This window comes from Halichoerus grypus, chromosome 11 (genome assembly GCF_964656455.1).
Source record: "Halichoerus grypus chromosome 11, mHalGry1.hap1.1, whole genome shotgun sequence".
Classification (NCBI taxonomy): Eukaryota; Metazoa; Chordata; class Mammalia; order Carnivora; family Phocidae; genus Halichoerus; species Halichoerus grypus.
This window is the reverse complement of record NC_135722.1, coordinates 70,661,391-70,676,448: the sequence shown is the minus strand read 5'-3', so window position 1 is coordinate 70,676,448 and position 15,058 is coordinate 70,661,391. Positions and strand designations below refer to the sequence as shown.

The 15,058-nt window shown below is 37.1% G+C and overlaps 1 protein-coding gene across 4 annotated transcripts in view; it reads right to left on the bottom strand.

Annotated features, from left to right (window-relative positions):
* The window catches only part of NAALAD2 (N-acetylated alpha-linked acidic dipeptidase 2), a 70,632-nt gene that overhangs the window by 30,984 nt on the left and 24,590 nt on the right, over positions 1–15,058 (bottom strand). For all 4 annotated transcript variants that reach the window (XM_078058669.1, XM_078058670.1, XM_078058672.1 and 1 more), the window contains 3 exons: positions 6,264–6,349; positions 5,872–5,991; positions 5,684–5,766 (listed from right to left, as the gene is read on the bottom strand). In XM_078058669.1, coding sequence (XP_077914795.1) covers positions 5,684–5,766; positions 5,872–5,991; positions 6,264–6,349 — 289 coding nt within the window. The remainder of the gene's footprint in view (positions 1–5,683; positions 5,767–5,871; positions 5,992–6,263; positions 6,350–15,058) is intronic.

The window sequence follows — 15,058 nt, the reverse complement described above, 5'->3', positions numbered from 1 at the left end:
AATACCTATTCTTCTGAAACTGTTCCAAAAAATAGAAATGGAAGGAAAACTTTCAAACTCGTTTTATAAGCATCTTTTCTAACCACAATGGTATAAAATTAGAAATCAATGACAAGAACTGGCAAAAACACAAATATGTTGAGGTTAAAACAATATGCTACCATACAACCAAAGAGTCCATGAAATAAAGTGGAAATAAAAAAATACCTGGAGACAAATGAAAAATGGAAATAATTTAATTCTTTGGGACATAGCAAAAGCAGTCCTAAGAAGAAAGTTTATAGCAATACATTATGGCCTACCTCACTAAACAATAAAAATCTGAAACAATCTAACCTTACACTTAAAGGAACTAGGAAAAGAACAACCAAAACCCATAATTAGTAAAAGGAAAGAAATAATAATAAAGATCAGAGTAGAAATAAACAGAATAGAAACTTAGAGAAAATATCAATGAAACTAAGAGCTGGTTCTTTGAAAAGATAAAATTAATAAACCAGTAGCCAGATTCATCACGAAAAAGAAGACTCAAGTAAAATCAGAAAAAAAAGTTAAAACTAACACCACAGAAATACAAAAGATTATAAAAGACTATTATAAAAAATTATACACCAACAAACTGGACAAGCTAGAAGAAGGCAAGCTGGTGCAGCCACTCTGGAAAATAGTATGGAGTTTCCTCAGAAAGTTGAAAATAGAGCTACCCTATGACCCAGCAACTGCACTACTGGGTATTTACCCCAAAGATACAAATGTAGTCATCAGAAGGGGCACCTGCACCCCATTGTTTATAGCAGCAATGTCCACAATAGCCAAACTGTGGAAAGAGCCCAGATATCCATCAACAGATGAATGGATAAAGAAGATGTGGTGTATATATATACAATGGAATATTATGCAGCCATCAGAAAAATGAAATCTTGCCATTTGCAATGACGTGGATGGAACTAGAGGCTATTATGCTAAGCAAAATAAGTCAAATCAGAGAAAGAATTATATGATCTCACTGATATGTGGAATTTGAGAAATAAGGCAGAGGATCATAGGGCAAGGGAGGGAAAAATGAAACAAGATGAAACCAGAGAGGGAGACAAACCATAAGAGACTCTTAATCTCAGGAAACAAATGGAGGGTTGCTGGAGTGGAGGGGGGGTGGGAAGGATGAGGTGGCTGGGTGATGGACACTGGGGAGGGTTATGTGTTGTGGTGAGCACTGTGTATTGTGTAAGACTGATGAATCACAGATCTGTACCCCTGAAACAAATAATACATTATATGTTAATAATAAAAAAAAAATTATACACCAACAAACTGGACAACCTAGAAGAAACAAAATTCTAGAAATGTACATCTTCTAAAACTGAATTAGGAAGAAATAGAAAATCTGAGCAGACCAATTACTTGTAACAAAATTGGACCCATAACCAAAAAACCCCCAACAAACAGAAGTCCAGGCCCAGTGGCTTCACAGATGACTTTTACCAAACATTTATGAAGAGTTAATACCTCTTTCTCAAACTATTCCAAAAAATAGAAGAGGAAATAAAACTTTGAATTCATTCTATGAGGCCAGCATTACCCTGATACCAAAACCAGATAAAGACACTCAAAAAAAAAAAAAAAGAAAGAAAGAAAGAAAGAAAGAGAAAATGAAAATTATAGGACACTCAAAAAAAAAAAAAAAAAAGAAAATGAAAATTACAGGCTAATATCCCTGATGAGCACAGACTCAGAAATTCTCAACAGAATATGAGGAAATCAAATCCAACAATACATTAAAAGGACCATTTATCATGATCAAGTGGGATTTATTCCAGGGGTGTAAGGATCTTAAGATCAGCAACAAGACAAGGATGTTCACTCATGCCACCTTTTTCAACATTGTATTGAAAGTCCTAGCTGTAGCAGTCAGACAAGAAAAAGAAAAGGCATCCAAATTGGTAAGGACAAAGTAAAACTGTCACTACTAGTAAAACTGTCACTACTTGTAGATGACATGATACTATATATAGAAAACCCTAGAGACTCCACCAAAACTCTAATAGAAGTAATAAATGATAAAGTTGCTAGATGCAAAATTAACATACAGAAATATGTTGATTCTATATGCTAATAACAAAGTAGCAGAAAGAGATTTTAAGAAAAGAATCCCATTTATAATTGCACAAAAAAGAATAAAATACCTAGGAATAAATTTAACCTAGGAGGTGAAAGACCTGTACTCTAAAAGTACAAAACATCGTTGGAGGAAACTGAAGATAACACCACCAAATGGAAAGATACACCATGCTGTAGAATGGATTAATATTTTTAAGTATCCATAGTACCCAAAGCCATCTGTGGATTCACTGCAATCCCTATCAAAATACCAGTAACAGTATTTTTCACTAGGGAACTAGAACAAATAATCCTAATATTTGTATGGAACTACAACAGACCATAAAAAAACAAGGTAATCTTAAGATAACAAAGCTGGAGGCATCATAATCCCACATTTCAAACTATAGTAAGAAGCTATATTAATCAAAACAGTATGGTACTGGCACAAAAATGAGTCACATTGATCAATGGACCCGAATAGAGAGCCAGAAATAAACCCACTTATGGCAATTAATCTATGACAAAGGAGGCAAGAACATGCAATGGGGAAAAGACAGTCTCTTCAATAAATGGTGCTGGGGAAACTGGGCAGATGAATGCCAAAGAATGAAAGTGGATCACTTTCTTACATCGGACACAAAAATAAACTCAAAATGTATTAAAGACCTAAATGTAAGACCTGAAACCATAACACTCCTAAAAGAAAACATAAGCAGTAATGTCTTGGACATCAGGCTTAGTAATATTTTTCTGGATCTGTCTCCTCAGGCAAGGGAAACAAAGGCAAAAATAAACAACTGAGACTACATCAAAATAGAAAGCTTTTGCACAGCCAAAAACAACAAAACAAAACAAAACACAACAAACCAAAAAGGCAACCTACTGAATGACAGAAGGTATTTACAAATGATGTACTGATAATTAATATCCAAAATATATAATGAACTGATACAACTCAACACCAAAAAGATCCCTAATAATCCACTTAAAAAATGGGCAGAGGACCTGAAGAGACATTTTTTCAAAGATGATATACAGACGGCCCACAGACACATAAAAAGAGGCTCAACGTCACTACTCGGAGAAATGCAAATCAAAACCACAATGAGGTATCATTTCATACCTACCAGAATGGCTAGTATCAAAAAATAAATAACAAGTGTTGACGAGGATGTGGATAAAAGGGAGCCCTCATACACTGTTGGTGGGAATGTAAATTGGTGCGGCCATCAGAGAAAACAGTATGTAGATTTCTTGAAAAACTAAAAATACTACTACCATATGATCCAGCAATTCCTTTCCTGGGTATTTACCCAAAGAATGTGAAAACACTAATTCAAAAAGATACATGCAACCCCTATATTTATATCATTATTTACAATAGCCAAGATATGGAAGTAATCTAATGTGTTCATCAATGGATGAATAAAGAAGATGTGGGGTGTGTGTGTGTGTGTGTGTGTGTGTACACACTGGAATATGACTCAGCCATAAAAAAGACTGAAATTTTGCCATCTGTTACAACACAGATGAACCTAGAGGGTTATTATGCTAACTGAATTAAGTCAGACGGAGAAAGACAAATACCACATTATTTTACTTCTATGTGGAATCTAAGAAAAAAACAAATGAACAAATAAACAAAAGCTAATACAGAGACCTGGTGGTTGCCAGAAGGGAGGGGAGTGGGAAGATGGGCGAAATAGGTGAAGGGATTAATAAGTACAAACTTCCAGTTATAAATAATAAGTCATGAAGATGCAAAGTACAGCACAGTCAATAATATAATAACTTTATATGATGATAGATGGTAACTATACTTATTGTGGTGAGCATTGCATAATGTATAAAATTGTCAATCCACAATTTGTACACCTAATATAATATTGTCTGTCAACTATACTTAAATTTTAAAAAGATTACAGTAAAAAATTAAAGCTGTGAGTGGTTATGGCACAAATGAGAACTATTGCCTATCTTCACTTGCCCACAGTGGCCAGATGGTAGGTGTCTCTGTTATAGATACATACAGAGTCAGAGTTTCCATTACAACACATTTTTAGTAGAAATAAAGAAGATTCCTTAACTATATTTAAAGAAAATATGCTGCTGAATATGATCAAGAATTGGAAAATGTTGGGGCGCCTGGGTGGCTCAGTCATTGAGCATCTGCCTTCAGCTCAGGTCATGATCCCAGGGTCCTGGGATCGAGCCCCACATCGGGCTCCATGCTCCACAGGAAGCCTGCTTCTCCCTCTCTCACTCCCATTGCTTGTGTTCCCTCTCTCACTGTGTCTGTCTCTGTCAAATAAATAAATAAAATCTTAAAAAAAAAAAAAAAAAAAGAATTGGAAAATGTTGAAACTGTCCCTAACCCAGATTTATTTGGATTAATGCATAGTATATTTATTACTTTATATCTTAGATTTTTTGTTCTTTAAGCTGCAAAATTAGAGAAACAGAGACATGTATTTATATATACACGTATTCACAAGAATTTACATTTCTAAAAGTAAAGGAAATTTGATTCATCTAAACAGTCTACTTCCAAAATGCATATTCATAATTACCAATGTGATAATAAAACTTTGCAATGTCAACTGAATATAAGCATAAGTGACAGAGACAAGTAAGTGTGTGTGATTTTACTCCCATACTTATTTCATTCACATGATCATTTAAAGTAACGTAAGAGGAAATGAGTCAGGGGGAAAGTATTTTAAAAACTAGATAATAACAACAAGTATATAACATGCTTTAAAATAATGCTAAAAATCTCAACTCATAAAAGATAAATACATCGTGCTGGGAGAGTAAGTGTTTATATAGTGCACCTGTCTTTACAAAATGTGTGTCCTTACCTTGTACATTAAATAACTTAGTTACTCGATAGGGAGGCTAAAGGAAGAAGATGAAACAAGGGGGCCTAGGAGAGATACTTAAAGCATTAGGAGCCAGTGTAACACGAAAATCAATCATATCTGAAGAAAAAGTAAATATCTGAAATTATACATGCAATTTACTAAAGTAATTCCATTTACAAAATTATCTTCTACTCATCAATCAAGCACTTATCTTTTGTAGAATGGTAAAATATACCTATGGCTGCAATTGATATGGAATCTACAAATGTAAAGTTATAATCAAAGTACAGTTACCTTAGGTTTTCTTAGGTAAGAACATCATTGGTTTTCTTATATAGAACTCCAAGGAAACTTCAAAAACTTGAAAATTAATGCCAAGGATCTGTATCCATTTTTACATAGGCCAACCCTCTTGTCAGAAAAGCTTGCTAGTTTTGATTATTCTCTGCTTACAAATTTTACTTATTCACAAAACAAATCAAATGGAAACCAAAATGTTTTAACAAGAATAAACCTGGTTTTGGCCCAGTAATTAAGAAGTTATTCTGCTTTGCCAAACTAATGTGAAAGTAAAAACAAACTCTATTTCTTAAATTCTTGAGTCTTTCTCCAAATTAAAACCATTTTAGCTAATGGAATCTATATGTGCTCATCCTGAGATACATGTATTTGTTTCCCTGTTGACCAAGAAAATAACAAGAACCTCTGGTCATATTTACCTCAGCCCATTCTGTGGACCCCAGCAGACCAAACTCTTCTGCGTCCCAGCTGGCAAAAATGATAGTTCTTCTAGGTCTCCAGCCTGCAATCATTGTTAACATACATTAATTAGGTACGCCTGCCTAAAAATAGATGACAATTAAGTGAGTCACTTTTTGTCATCACCTACTAAGAAAACATTATTTACCTCCGCTCATCAGTTTTCCAAAACTCTGGACAATTTCTTGCAAAACAGCAGCCCCACTGGTTGGGTCAATAGCTCCAAACACCCAGGAGTCCCGATGACCTCCTAGAACAACATACCTGTCTGGAAAATAAGGTGTTCAAAAGAACTACAACTTTCAATACATTACAAGTAGTTGTGATTTAGGTTTTTAAATTAAGCTTCCTTTTTGGTTGAGTTTCCTCCATAGGGGGAAAAAAAATCAACACTGTAAGGTAGAGGTTTCTCTTAGAGTTGTACAATTAGTTGTTTCACATCAGTCAGAGAAAAAAAGAATCAGTTATCGACTGAAGTTTATTTTCTCTTACTCTTCTAATCTTTGTAAAAATGAAGTGTTTAAAAACACTCAGACTCACCAGGTTCCACAGATCCTCTGATCGTTCCAATTACATTGTAAATCCTTGTAATTTTGTTGGTGTTATGAACGTGCATTCTTACCTTCCTAGGATTTCAAAGGGAATAAATTATTTCATATAGATTATTACGTCTAACAGTTTTGTCCCACCATTTTATTATGAAAAATCTCAAAATTACAGAAAACTGTGTAATAGGACAATGAATTCCCATATATCCACAAACTAATTCAATGATCATTAACACTGTTGATGTGTGCAATGTGTAAATGGTTAATGCATTTTACTCCTAAGTACTTCAGCATGCTTAAAGTCAGATTTTAAAACTGAATGTCAATATTTTTATTATTCCTCCCTCACAGCTATATTGTTGATATTTATTTAAAGTCCAAAATACTCTTATTCAAAATGTCTTGGGTATTCATTCTAAAAATTTTAAATACACTGTATAAATTACAAAAATAAGGAAGGCAGCCAATTATGTTTTAAAGGACCAGTAAGCATTTTTAAAATGTCTTTGTATTTACATTAATTCCTGCTGGTGCGAGGTTGTTGAAGCAGAATGTCAGTACATTGTTAAATAGCTGGCTGAGTGCTGCCAAAAAGAAACATGGGAAACATGGGAAGGAAATGGGAATTTGGGAAGCACCTGCTAAAATGTACCAGACAACTATATAAAGAAACTTTCCTAGCCTATCACTGTTGATTCTGATTTGGGCCAGCCTTTTAAATATCCATTCATGAAATATAATTAACCAAATTATAATTCAAGGGAAAATACAGTCAGGCTCAAATAGTCAGAAAAAAAAAAGCCATTCACATTCTGTGAATCCAAAATGACATGGGAAAATGCTCAGTCTCTTTTTCACAAGGAAACAAAATGAATCTTTATCTATGGGAGGGGGCGGGGTGGATAGAGAGGACTCCCAGCAGTCTCTAATTTGTGGTTATTTATGAATGGAAGAACTAAGAGGTTGTCAAAACTTGTACATTGCTAAGTGCAGATTCTGATTTTTCCCTCTATATGTATATTGTGCTTCTGAATGCATATTTAAATCATGTGCAATATTCAACTAAAGTGCCTTTGGGGAAAAAACTAATGGGTATTTTTTATATTTTAAGACATTAAGGATTTATTTTGCTACTGAGAGATAAAAATTAAAAGCAAAGAAGCAGAAACATTTTTAGCATGTGTTTCTAAAAATATAAGCCTACGATCTATTAGTAAGAAACCCTGAACCATTGATATTATGTCATTAAATGAAAAAAATAAGAATGTTACAAATAAGGAATGAGGGAAAAAAATCTATTTTAATCAAAACCTGAAAATAAACATAGATTATCTGTTCAGATCCTCAGAGGAGCTCATCCACGTATTTGAAACTTATGTCTTTCTTAGTTTTTAGAATCATTGACTCCAGAAGTTTGGTTTGTTTTTTTTTTTTTTTTAAGATTTTATTTATTTGACAGATAGAGACATAGTGAGAGAGGGAACACAAGCAGGTGGAATGGGAGAGGGAGAAGCAGGCTTCCCGCCGAGCAGGGAGCCCAATGCGGGGCTTGATCCCAGGACCCTGGGACCATGACTTGAACCAAAGGCAGACACTTAACGACTGAGCCACCCAGGGGCCCCAACTCCAGAAGTTTTTAAGAGGATCTATTTGTTTGTCCTATTATCACTTCAAACTCATCATGTTCCAAATAACATGAACTCTACAATGTAAGCTCCACAGGGAAAGGAATTTTGTCTGTTTTGTTCACTGCTGAATCCCCAGTACACAGAATAGTGCCTGGGTTATAGTAAATGCTCAATAAGTATTTGTGAAATGAATGAATATACTCCTGTAAGGAAAATGTGAGAAAGGCCTTAGCTCATCCATCAGTTACCTCTGCCTATCACTGTCTTTGACTAGAATATTTCACAACTCTGTAGAGATCAAAGTTAACTTATAGAAATACCACATCCACTGAAATGTACAATCTGTCTAGTGAATGTTCAACTGATTCCTTCAAGGTAGAAGAAACAAGTCTTTTGCTATTAAGTACTTCCATTTCAGCATTCTTGATGCGCTGATTTTTTTGGTATCATCACCAAATTCTCCTTTGAACCAATTTTAATTCCTTTGTGGATCCCTTATTAATTAATGAATTAAATGAAATATTTGACACATGTTCATTTTATATTTGTAGGAGAAACATGGTTTTACTTAAAAAAAAATCCTTTATCATTTTTGGAAGTTCCACTGAGATGTACAATGGATTCACCTCGTAGAACCAGGTATGGGTAGCTTAAACCCAGACATGTCTTCTTTTGGCTCTGAGGTAAAACACAAGCAGTGACAGAATTTTCACTCTGCTGACTCTATATCTCTATTTAATTAAGTGTTTAATTTTAACACCAGTATAGTTAGAGTGTTGTATTAGTTTTAGGTGTACAATATAGTGATTCAACAGTTCTATACACTACTCAGGGTTCATCATGATAAGTATACTCTTAATCCCCCCTCATCATCTATTTTACCCATCCCCCCCACCCACCTCCCGTCTGGTAGCCATCAGTTTGTTCTCTATAGTTAACAGTCTGTTTCTTGGTCTTTCTATGAACTTCTAACTTTATACTATCTTCCCTACGGATTTTGTGTTTTGTATTTCTAGTTTGCTTATGGCAGGTAAATTATTCCCTATTGGTGGCAGCAATGATTAAGAATTTGGTTTTATGTCTTGTCACTTGGTAATCTCTGTAAATGGATTAATTATCAAAAGTAATTCTGGGTGAGAAATGACACAATCTGGACAGCTCATATGGGTGAAAAATGACAGAATCTCTGTAAATCAATTAATAAATTATCAAAAGGTCTTTTTGGTGAGAAAGAACAGAGATTTTTATTTGTGTATTTGTCCATTTTGCACTCAAATCAATTAAGAATTCTGTGCCCATGGTGAAGGAGAACAACTTTTTGATATCTAGACCAGGGATTTTATGTTTCTGAATTTAATCTTGAACTGAAATTGTAGAACTGAAGCTATAAGTTTTCTCTGTTCTCTGTGTCATTATGTTTCTGTTTCTAAATCAGAAAGGCCTTTTCTTTCATTGTATATGTTAGATTTTCCTGCTGCTATAAATAATAAACTCTTATATTAAAGTAACTCTCTGTTCTGAGTTATAGAGATAAATAAGCATTTACATAAAGTATTTCTAAAATTCCTTTAAAATAAAACATTGAACTTCTAATACTTTAAAAGTGAAGAAACATTCTTACAAACTAAAAAAACCCTAAGAATCCAAGTTTGCCTTGTTAATGTAAAGTGTTAGCAAACAAGACTGATCTACTAATTTCGGTTTAATCAAAAGAGCTATATATTCTGATTTATCAGTGTTAAATTTCCCTTTCTCCCTCAGACAAATCAAACAACTTAAAGTTCTAAATAATGCTATGGCTGTTTCACAACTCTACACAAGTTGATCTCTCCAGCCAGCATTTCCTGCCTGCCTTGATGCAGTGGGAAACTTAATCTTTCTGTAATACTAAGCTCAATGAACAAATTCTATGATCACTCCTCTACAACAATACTAATGCTAATGCACTGAGCCTTAGTGTAGTTATGTGCTTGCCCATTTTAACTCATTTAACCCACCTGCATAGTAAGTGATCAATAAATGTTAGCTACTTTCTCTCTTCTCTTGTACTCCTTCCCTTAAGGTAACTTTCAAAATGCTATGCATTTGAACTACTGGGTTATCTGAAATATTGTTTTAAAACCTTGACCTGTACTTCTGAAACAAATAATACATTATATGTTAAAAAAAAGAAAAAGAAGAAGATAGTAGGAAGGGAAAAATGAAGGAGGGGAATTCTGAGAGAGAGACAAACCATGAGAGACTATGGACTCTCAGAAACAAACTGAGGGTTCTAGAGGGGAGGGGGGTGGGGGGATGGGCTAGCCTGGTGATGGATATTAAACAGGGCACATACTGAATGGAGCACTGGGTGTTATATGCAAAAAATCATGGAACACTACATCAAAAACTAATGATGTAGGTGGGGCGCCTGGGTGGCTCAGTCGTTAAGCGTCTGCCCTTGGCTCAGGTCATGATCCCAGGGTCCTGGGATCAAGTCCCACATCAGGCTCCTTGCTCAGCGCAGAGTCTGCTTCTCTCTGCTGCTCCCCCTGCTTGTGCTCTCTCTCTCTCTCTCTCTGTGTCAAATAAGTAAATATAATCTTAAAAAAAAAAAAAAAAAACTAATGATATAGGGAAGAGCAAGGTGGCAGAGGAGTAGGAGACCTAAATTTCATCTGGTCCCAGGAATTCACCTAGATACGGATCAAACCATCCTGAACACCTACGAACTCAACAGGAGATCAAAGAAAAGAATAGCAGCAACTCTCTGAACAGAAAAGCAACCACTTTCTGGAAGGTAGGACATGCAGAGAAGTGAATCCAAGGTGATATTCGGGAGGATAGACGGCGGGGGAGGGGGCCTCCATCAGCCGCTACTGGCAAGTGATAGAGCAGCAGAGCACAAAATCGGAAATTTTAGAAGCCTGCTCCGCTGAGGGATGTCGCCCCAGTGGCTAAGCAGGGGGTGGAACACTTGCTGGGACAGTGCGGTCTCAGGACCCTCGGGGTCACAGCAAGACCAGGGGTGCCTGAGTGTGGCAGAGCTCCCAGGTATCAGAGAGGGGAAGCTGACTGCAGAGACCGAGCTGAGGAGTGGGCTCTCAGCTCAGGGTTGCCATATACCATGATCCGTTGCACAGTCAGGCCACTGCTGCTCTAGCAGGGACCCAACAAGCGGCAGATCCGGGGAGACTCCCCTTCCTCCCCCGGAAGGAGTGGCGCGGGAGTGTACCGCAGGAATCTGCTGGGTTTGGAGACTCCACACAGGGTTGTGTGCCAGAGATAGAAATGCTGGGTCACAGACCGGGTGAGCAGAGTGTGGCCAGAGACCGGGGAGACAGGAGTTACTGACTGCTTTTCTCTGGGGGCTCACTGAGGAGCAGGGCCCCGAGTTCTCGGCTCCTACAGGGTGGAGATTGGGAGGCCACCATTTCCACTCTCGTCCTCCAAAGCTGTACGGAGAACTTGCAGGGAACAAAAGGTCCCAGAGCAAACCCAAGCAGATTACTTAGCCAGGCCCTGGCAAGGGCGGGGCACTTCAACCTCTGGCAAAGACATTTGAGAACCATGGCAACATGCCCCTCCCCCAGAAGATCATCGAGAACAGCCAGCCAAGACCAAGTTTACCGATCAATGAGAACGGCAGAACTCCAGCGCTAGTTACCCTCAATGCAAATGGGCTAAATGCCCCAGTCAAAAGACACAGACTATTAGATTGGATATAGAAACAAGACCCATCGATATGCTGTCTGCAAGAGACTCATTTTAGACCCAAAGACACCTCCAGATTGAATGTAAGGGGGTAGAAAACCATTTACCATGCAAATGGACACCAAAATCCGTATATCTGACAAATTAGATTTTAACCTAAAGACTATACTAAGAGAAGAGGAAGGACACTATATCATACTTAAAGGGTCTATCCAATAAGAACATCTAACAATTGTAAATATCTATGCCCCTAACATGCGAGCAGCCAATTATATAAGCCAGTTGATAACAAAAGCAAAGAAACACATTGACAACAATACAATAATAGCAGAGGACTTTAACACCCCCCTCATGGAAATGGACAGATCATCTAAGCAAAAGATCAACAAGGAAATAAAGACTTTAAATGACACACTGGACCAAATGGACTTCACAGATATATTCAGAACATTCCATCCCAAAGCAACAGAATACACATTCTCCTCTAGTGCCCATGGAACCTTCTCCAGAATAGATCACATCCTAGGTCACAAATAAGGTCTCAACTGGTACCAAAAGATTGGAATCATTCCCTGCATATTTTCAGACCACAATGCTTTGAAACTAGAACTCAATCACAAGAGGAAAGTCGGAAAGAACTCAAATACAAGGAGACTAAAGAGCATCCTACTAAAGAATGAATGGGTCAACCAGGAAATTAAAGATGAATTAAAAAAATTCATGAAACAAATGAAAATGAAAACACAACTGTTCAAAATCTTTGGGATGCAGCAAAAGCAGTCCTAAGAGGAAAGTATATAGCAATACAAGCCTTTCTCAAAAAAAAAGAAAGGTCTCAAATACACAACCTAACCCTACACCTAAAGGAGTTGGAGAAAGAACAGCAAATAAAGCCTACACCCAGCACGGGGTGCTGGGATCGAGAAGAGAAATAATGAAGATCAGAGCAGAAATCAATGAAATAGAAACCAAAAGAACAGTAGAACAGATCAACGAAACTAGGAGCTGGTTCTTTGAAAGAATTAACAAGTTGATAAACCCCTGGCCAGACTTATCAAAGAGAAAAGAGAAGTGACCCAAATAAATAAAATCATGAATGAAAGAGGAGATATCACAACCAACACCAAAGAAATACAAACAATTATAAGAACATATTATGAGCAACTCTATGCCAGCAAATTTGATAATCTGGAAGAAATGGATGCATTCCTAGAGATGTATAAACTACCAAAATTGAACCAGGAAGAAACAGAAAACCTGAACAGACCTATAGCCACTAAGGAAATTAAAGCAGTCATCAAAAATCTCCCAACAAACAAGAGCGCAGGGCCAGATGGCTTTCCAGGGGAATTCTACCAAACATTTAAAGAAGAATTAATACCTATTCTTCTGCAACTGTTCCAAAAAATAGAAATGGAAGGAAAACTTCCAAACTCATTTTATGAGGTCACCATACCTTGATCCCCAAACCAGACAAAGACCCCATCCAAAAGGAGAATTACAGACCAATATCCCTGATGAACATGGATGCAAAAATTCTCACCAAAATACTAGCCAATAGGATCCTACAGTACATTAAAAGGATTATTCACCACGACCAAGTGGGATTTGTCCCTGGGCTGCAAGGTTGGTTCAACATCCGCAAATTAATCAATGTGATACAATACATTAATAAAAGAAAGAACAAGAACCATATGATTCTCTCAATAGATGCAGAAAAAGCATTTGACAAAGTACAGCAACCTTTCTTGATCAAAACTCTTCAGAGTATAGGGATAGAGGGTACATACCTCAATATCATAAAAGCCATCTATGAAAAACCCAAGCCAGTATCATTCTCAATGGGGAAGAACTGAGAGCTTTCCCCCTAAGGTCAGGAACACGGCAGGGATGTCCACTATCACCACTGCTATTCAACATAGTACTAGAAGTCCTAGCCACAGCAATCAGACAACAAAGAGAAAGAAAAGGGGGCACCTGGGTGGCTTAGTCATTAAGCGTCTGCCTTCGGCTCCAGTTGTGATCACGGGGTCCTGGGATCGAGACCCGCATCTGGCTCCCTGCTCCGCGGGAAGCCTGCTTCTCCCTCTTCCTCTCCCCCTGCTTGTGTTCCCTCTCTCACTGTGTCTCTCTGTCATATAAATAAAATCTTTAAGAAAATAAAGAAAGAAAGAAAAGGCATTCGAATTGGCAAAGAAGAAGTCAAACTCTCACTCTTTGCAGATGATATGATACTTTATGTGGAAAACCCAAAAGACTCCACCCCAAAACTGCTAGAACTCATACAAGAAGTCAGTAAAGTGGCAGGATATAAAATCAATGCACAGAAATCAGTGGCATTCCTATACACCAACAACAAGACAGAAGAACGAGAAATTGAGGAGTTGATTCCATTTACAATTGCATCCAAAACATAAGATATCTAGGAATAAATCTAACCAAATAGGCAAAGAAACTGTATTCAAAAAATTATAAAATACTCATGAAAGAAATTGAGGAAGACACAAAGAAATGGAAAAACGTTCCATGCTCATGGTTTGGAGGAACAAATATTGTGAAGACGCCAATGCTACCTAGAGCAATCTACACATTTAATGCAATCCCCATCAAAATACCATCCACTTTTTTCAAAGAAATGGAACATATAATCCTAAAATTTGTATGGAACCAGAAAAGACCCCGAATAGCCAGAGGAATGTTGAAAAAGAAAAGCAAAGCTGGTGGCATCCCAATTCCAGACTTCAAGCTCTATTACAAAGCTGTCATCATCAAGACAGTATGGTGCTGGTTCTAAAACAGACACACAGATCAATGGAACAGAATAGAGAGCCCAGAAATGGACCCTCAACTCTGTGGTCAACTCATCTTCGACAAAGCAGGAAAGAATGTCCAGTGGAAAAAAGACAGTCTCTTCAACAAACGGTGTTGGGAAAATTGGACAGCCACATGCAGAAGAATGAAACTGGACATTTCCTTACACCACACACAAAAATAGACTCAAAATGGTTGAAAGACCTCAATGTGAGACAGGAGTCCATCCAAATCCTAAAAGAGAACACAGGCTGCAACCTCTTCAACCTCAGCCGAAGCAACTTCTTCCTAGAAACATTGCCAAAGCCAAGGGAAGCAAGGGCAAAAATGAACTGTTGGGACTTCAGCAAGATAAAAAGCTTTTGCACAGCAAAAGAAACAGTCAACAAAACCAAAAGACAAGCGACAGAATGGGAGAAGATATTTGCAAATGACATATCAGATAAAAGGCTAGTATCCAAAATCTATAAAGAACTTATCAAACTCAACACCCAAAGAATAAATGATCCAATCAAGAAATAGGCAGAAGACATGAACAGACATTTTTCCAAAGAAGACATCCAAATGGCCAACAGATACATGAGAAAGTGCTCAACATTGCTCGGCATCAGCGAATTCCAAATGAAAACCTCAATGAGATACCACCTGACACAAG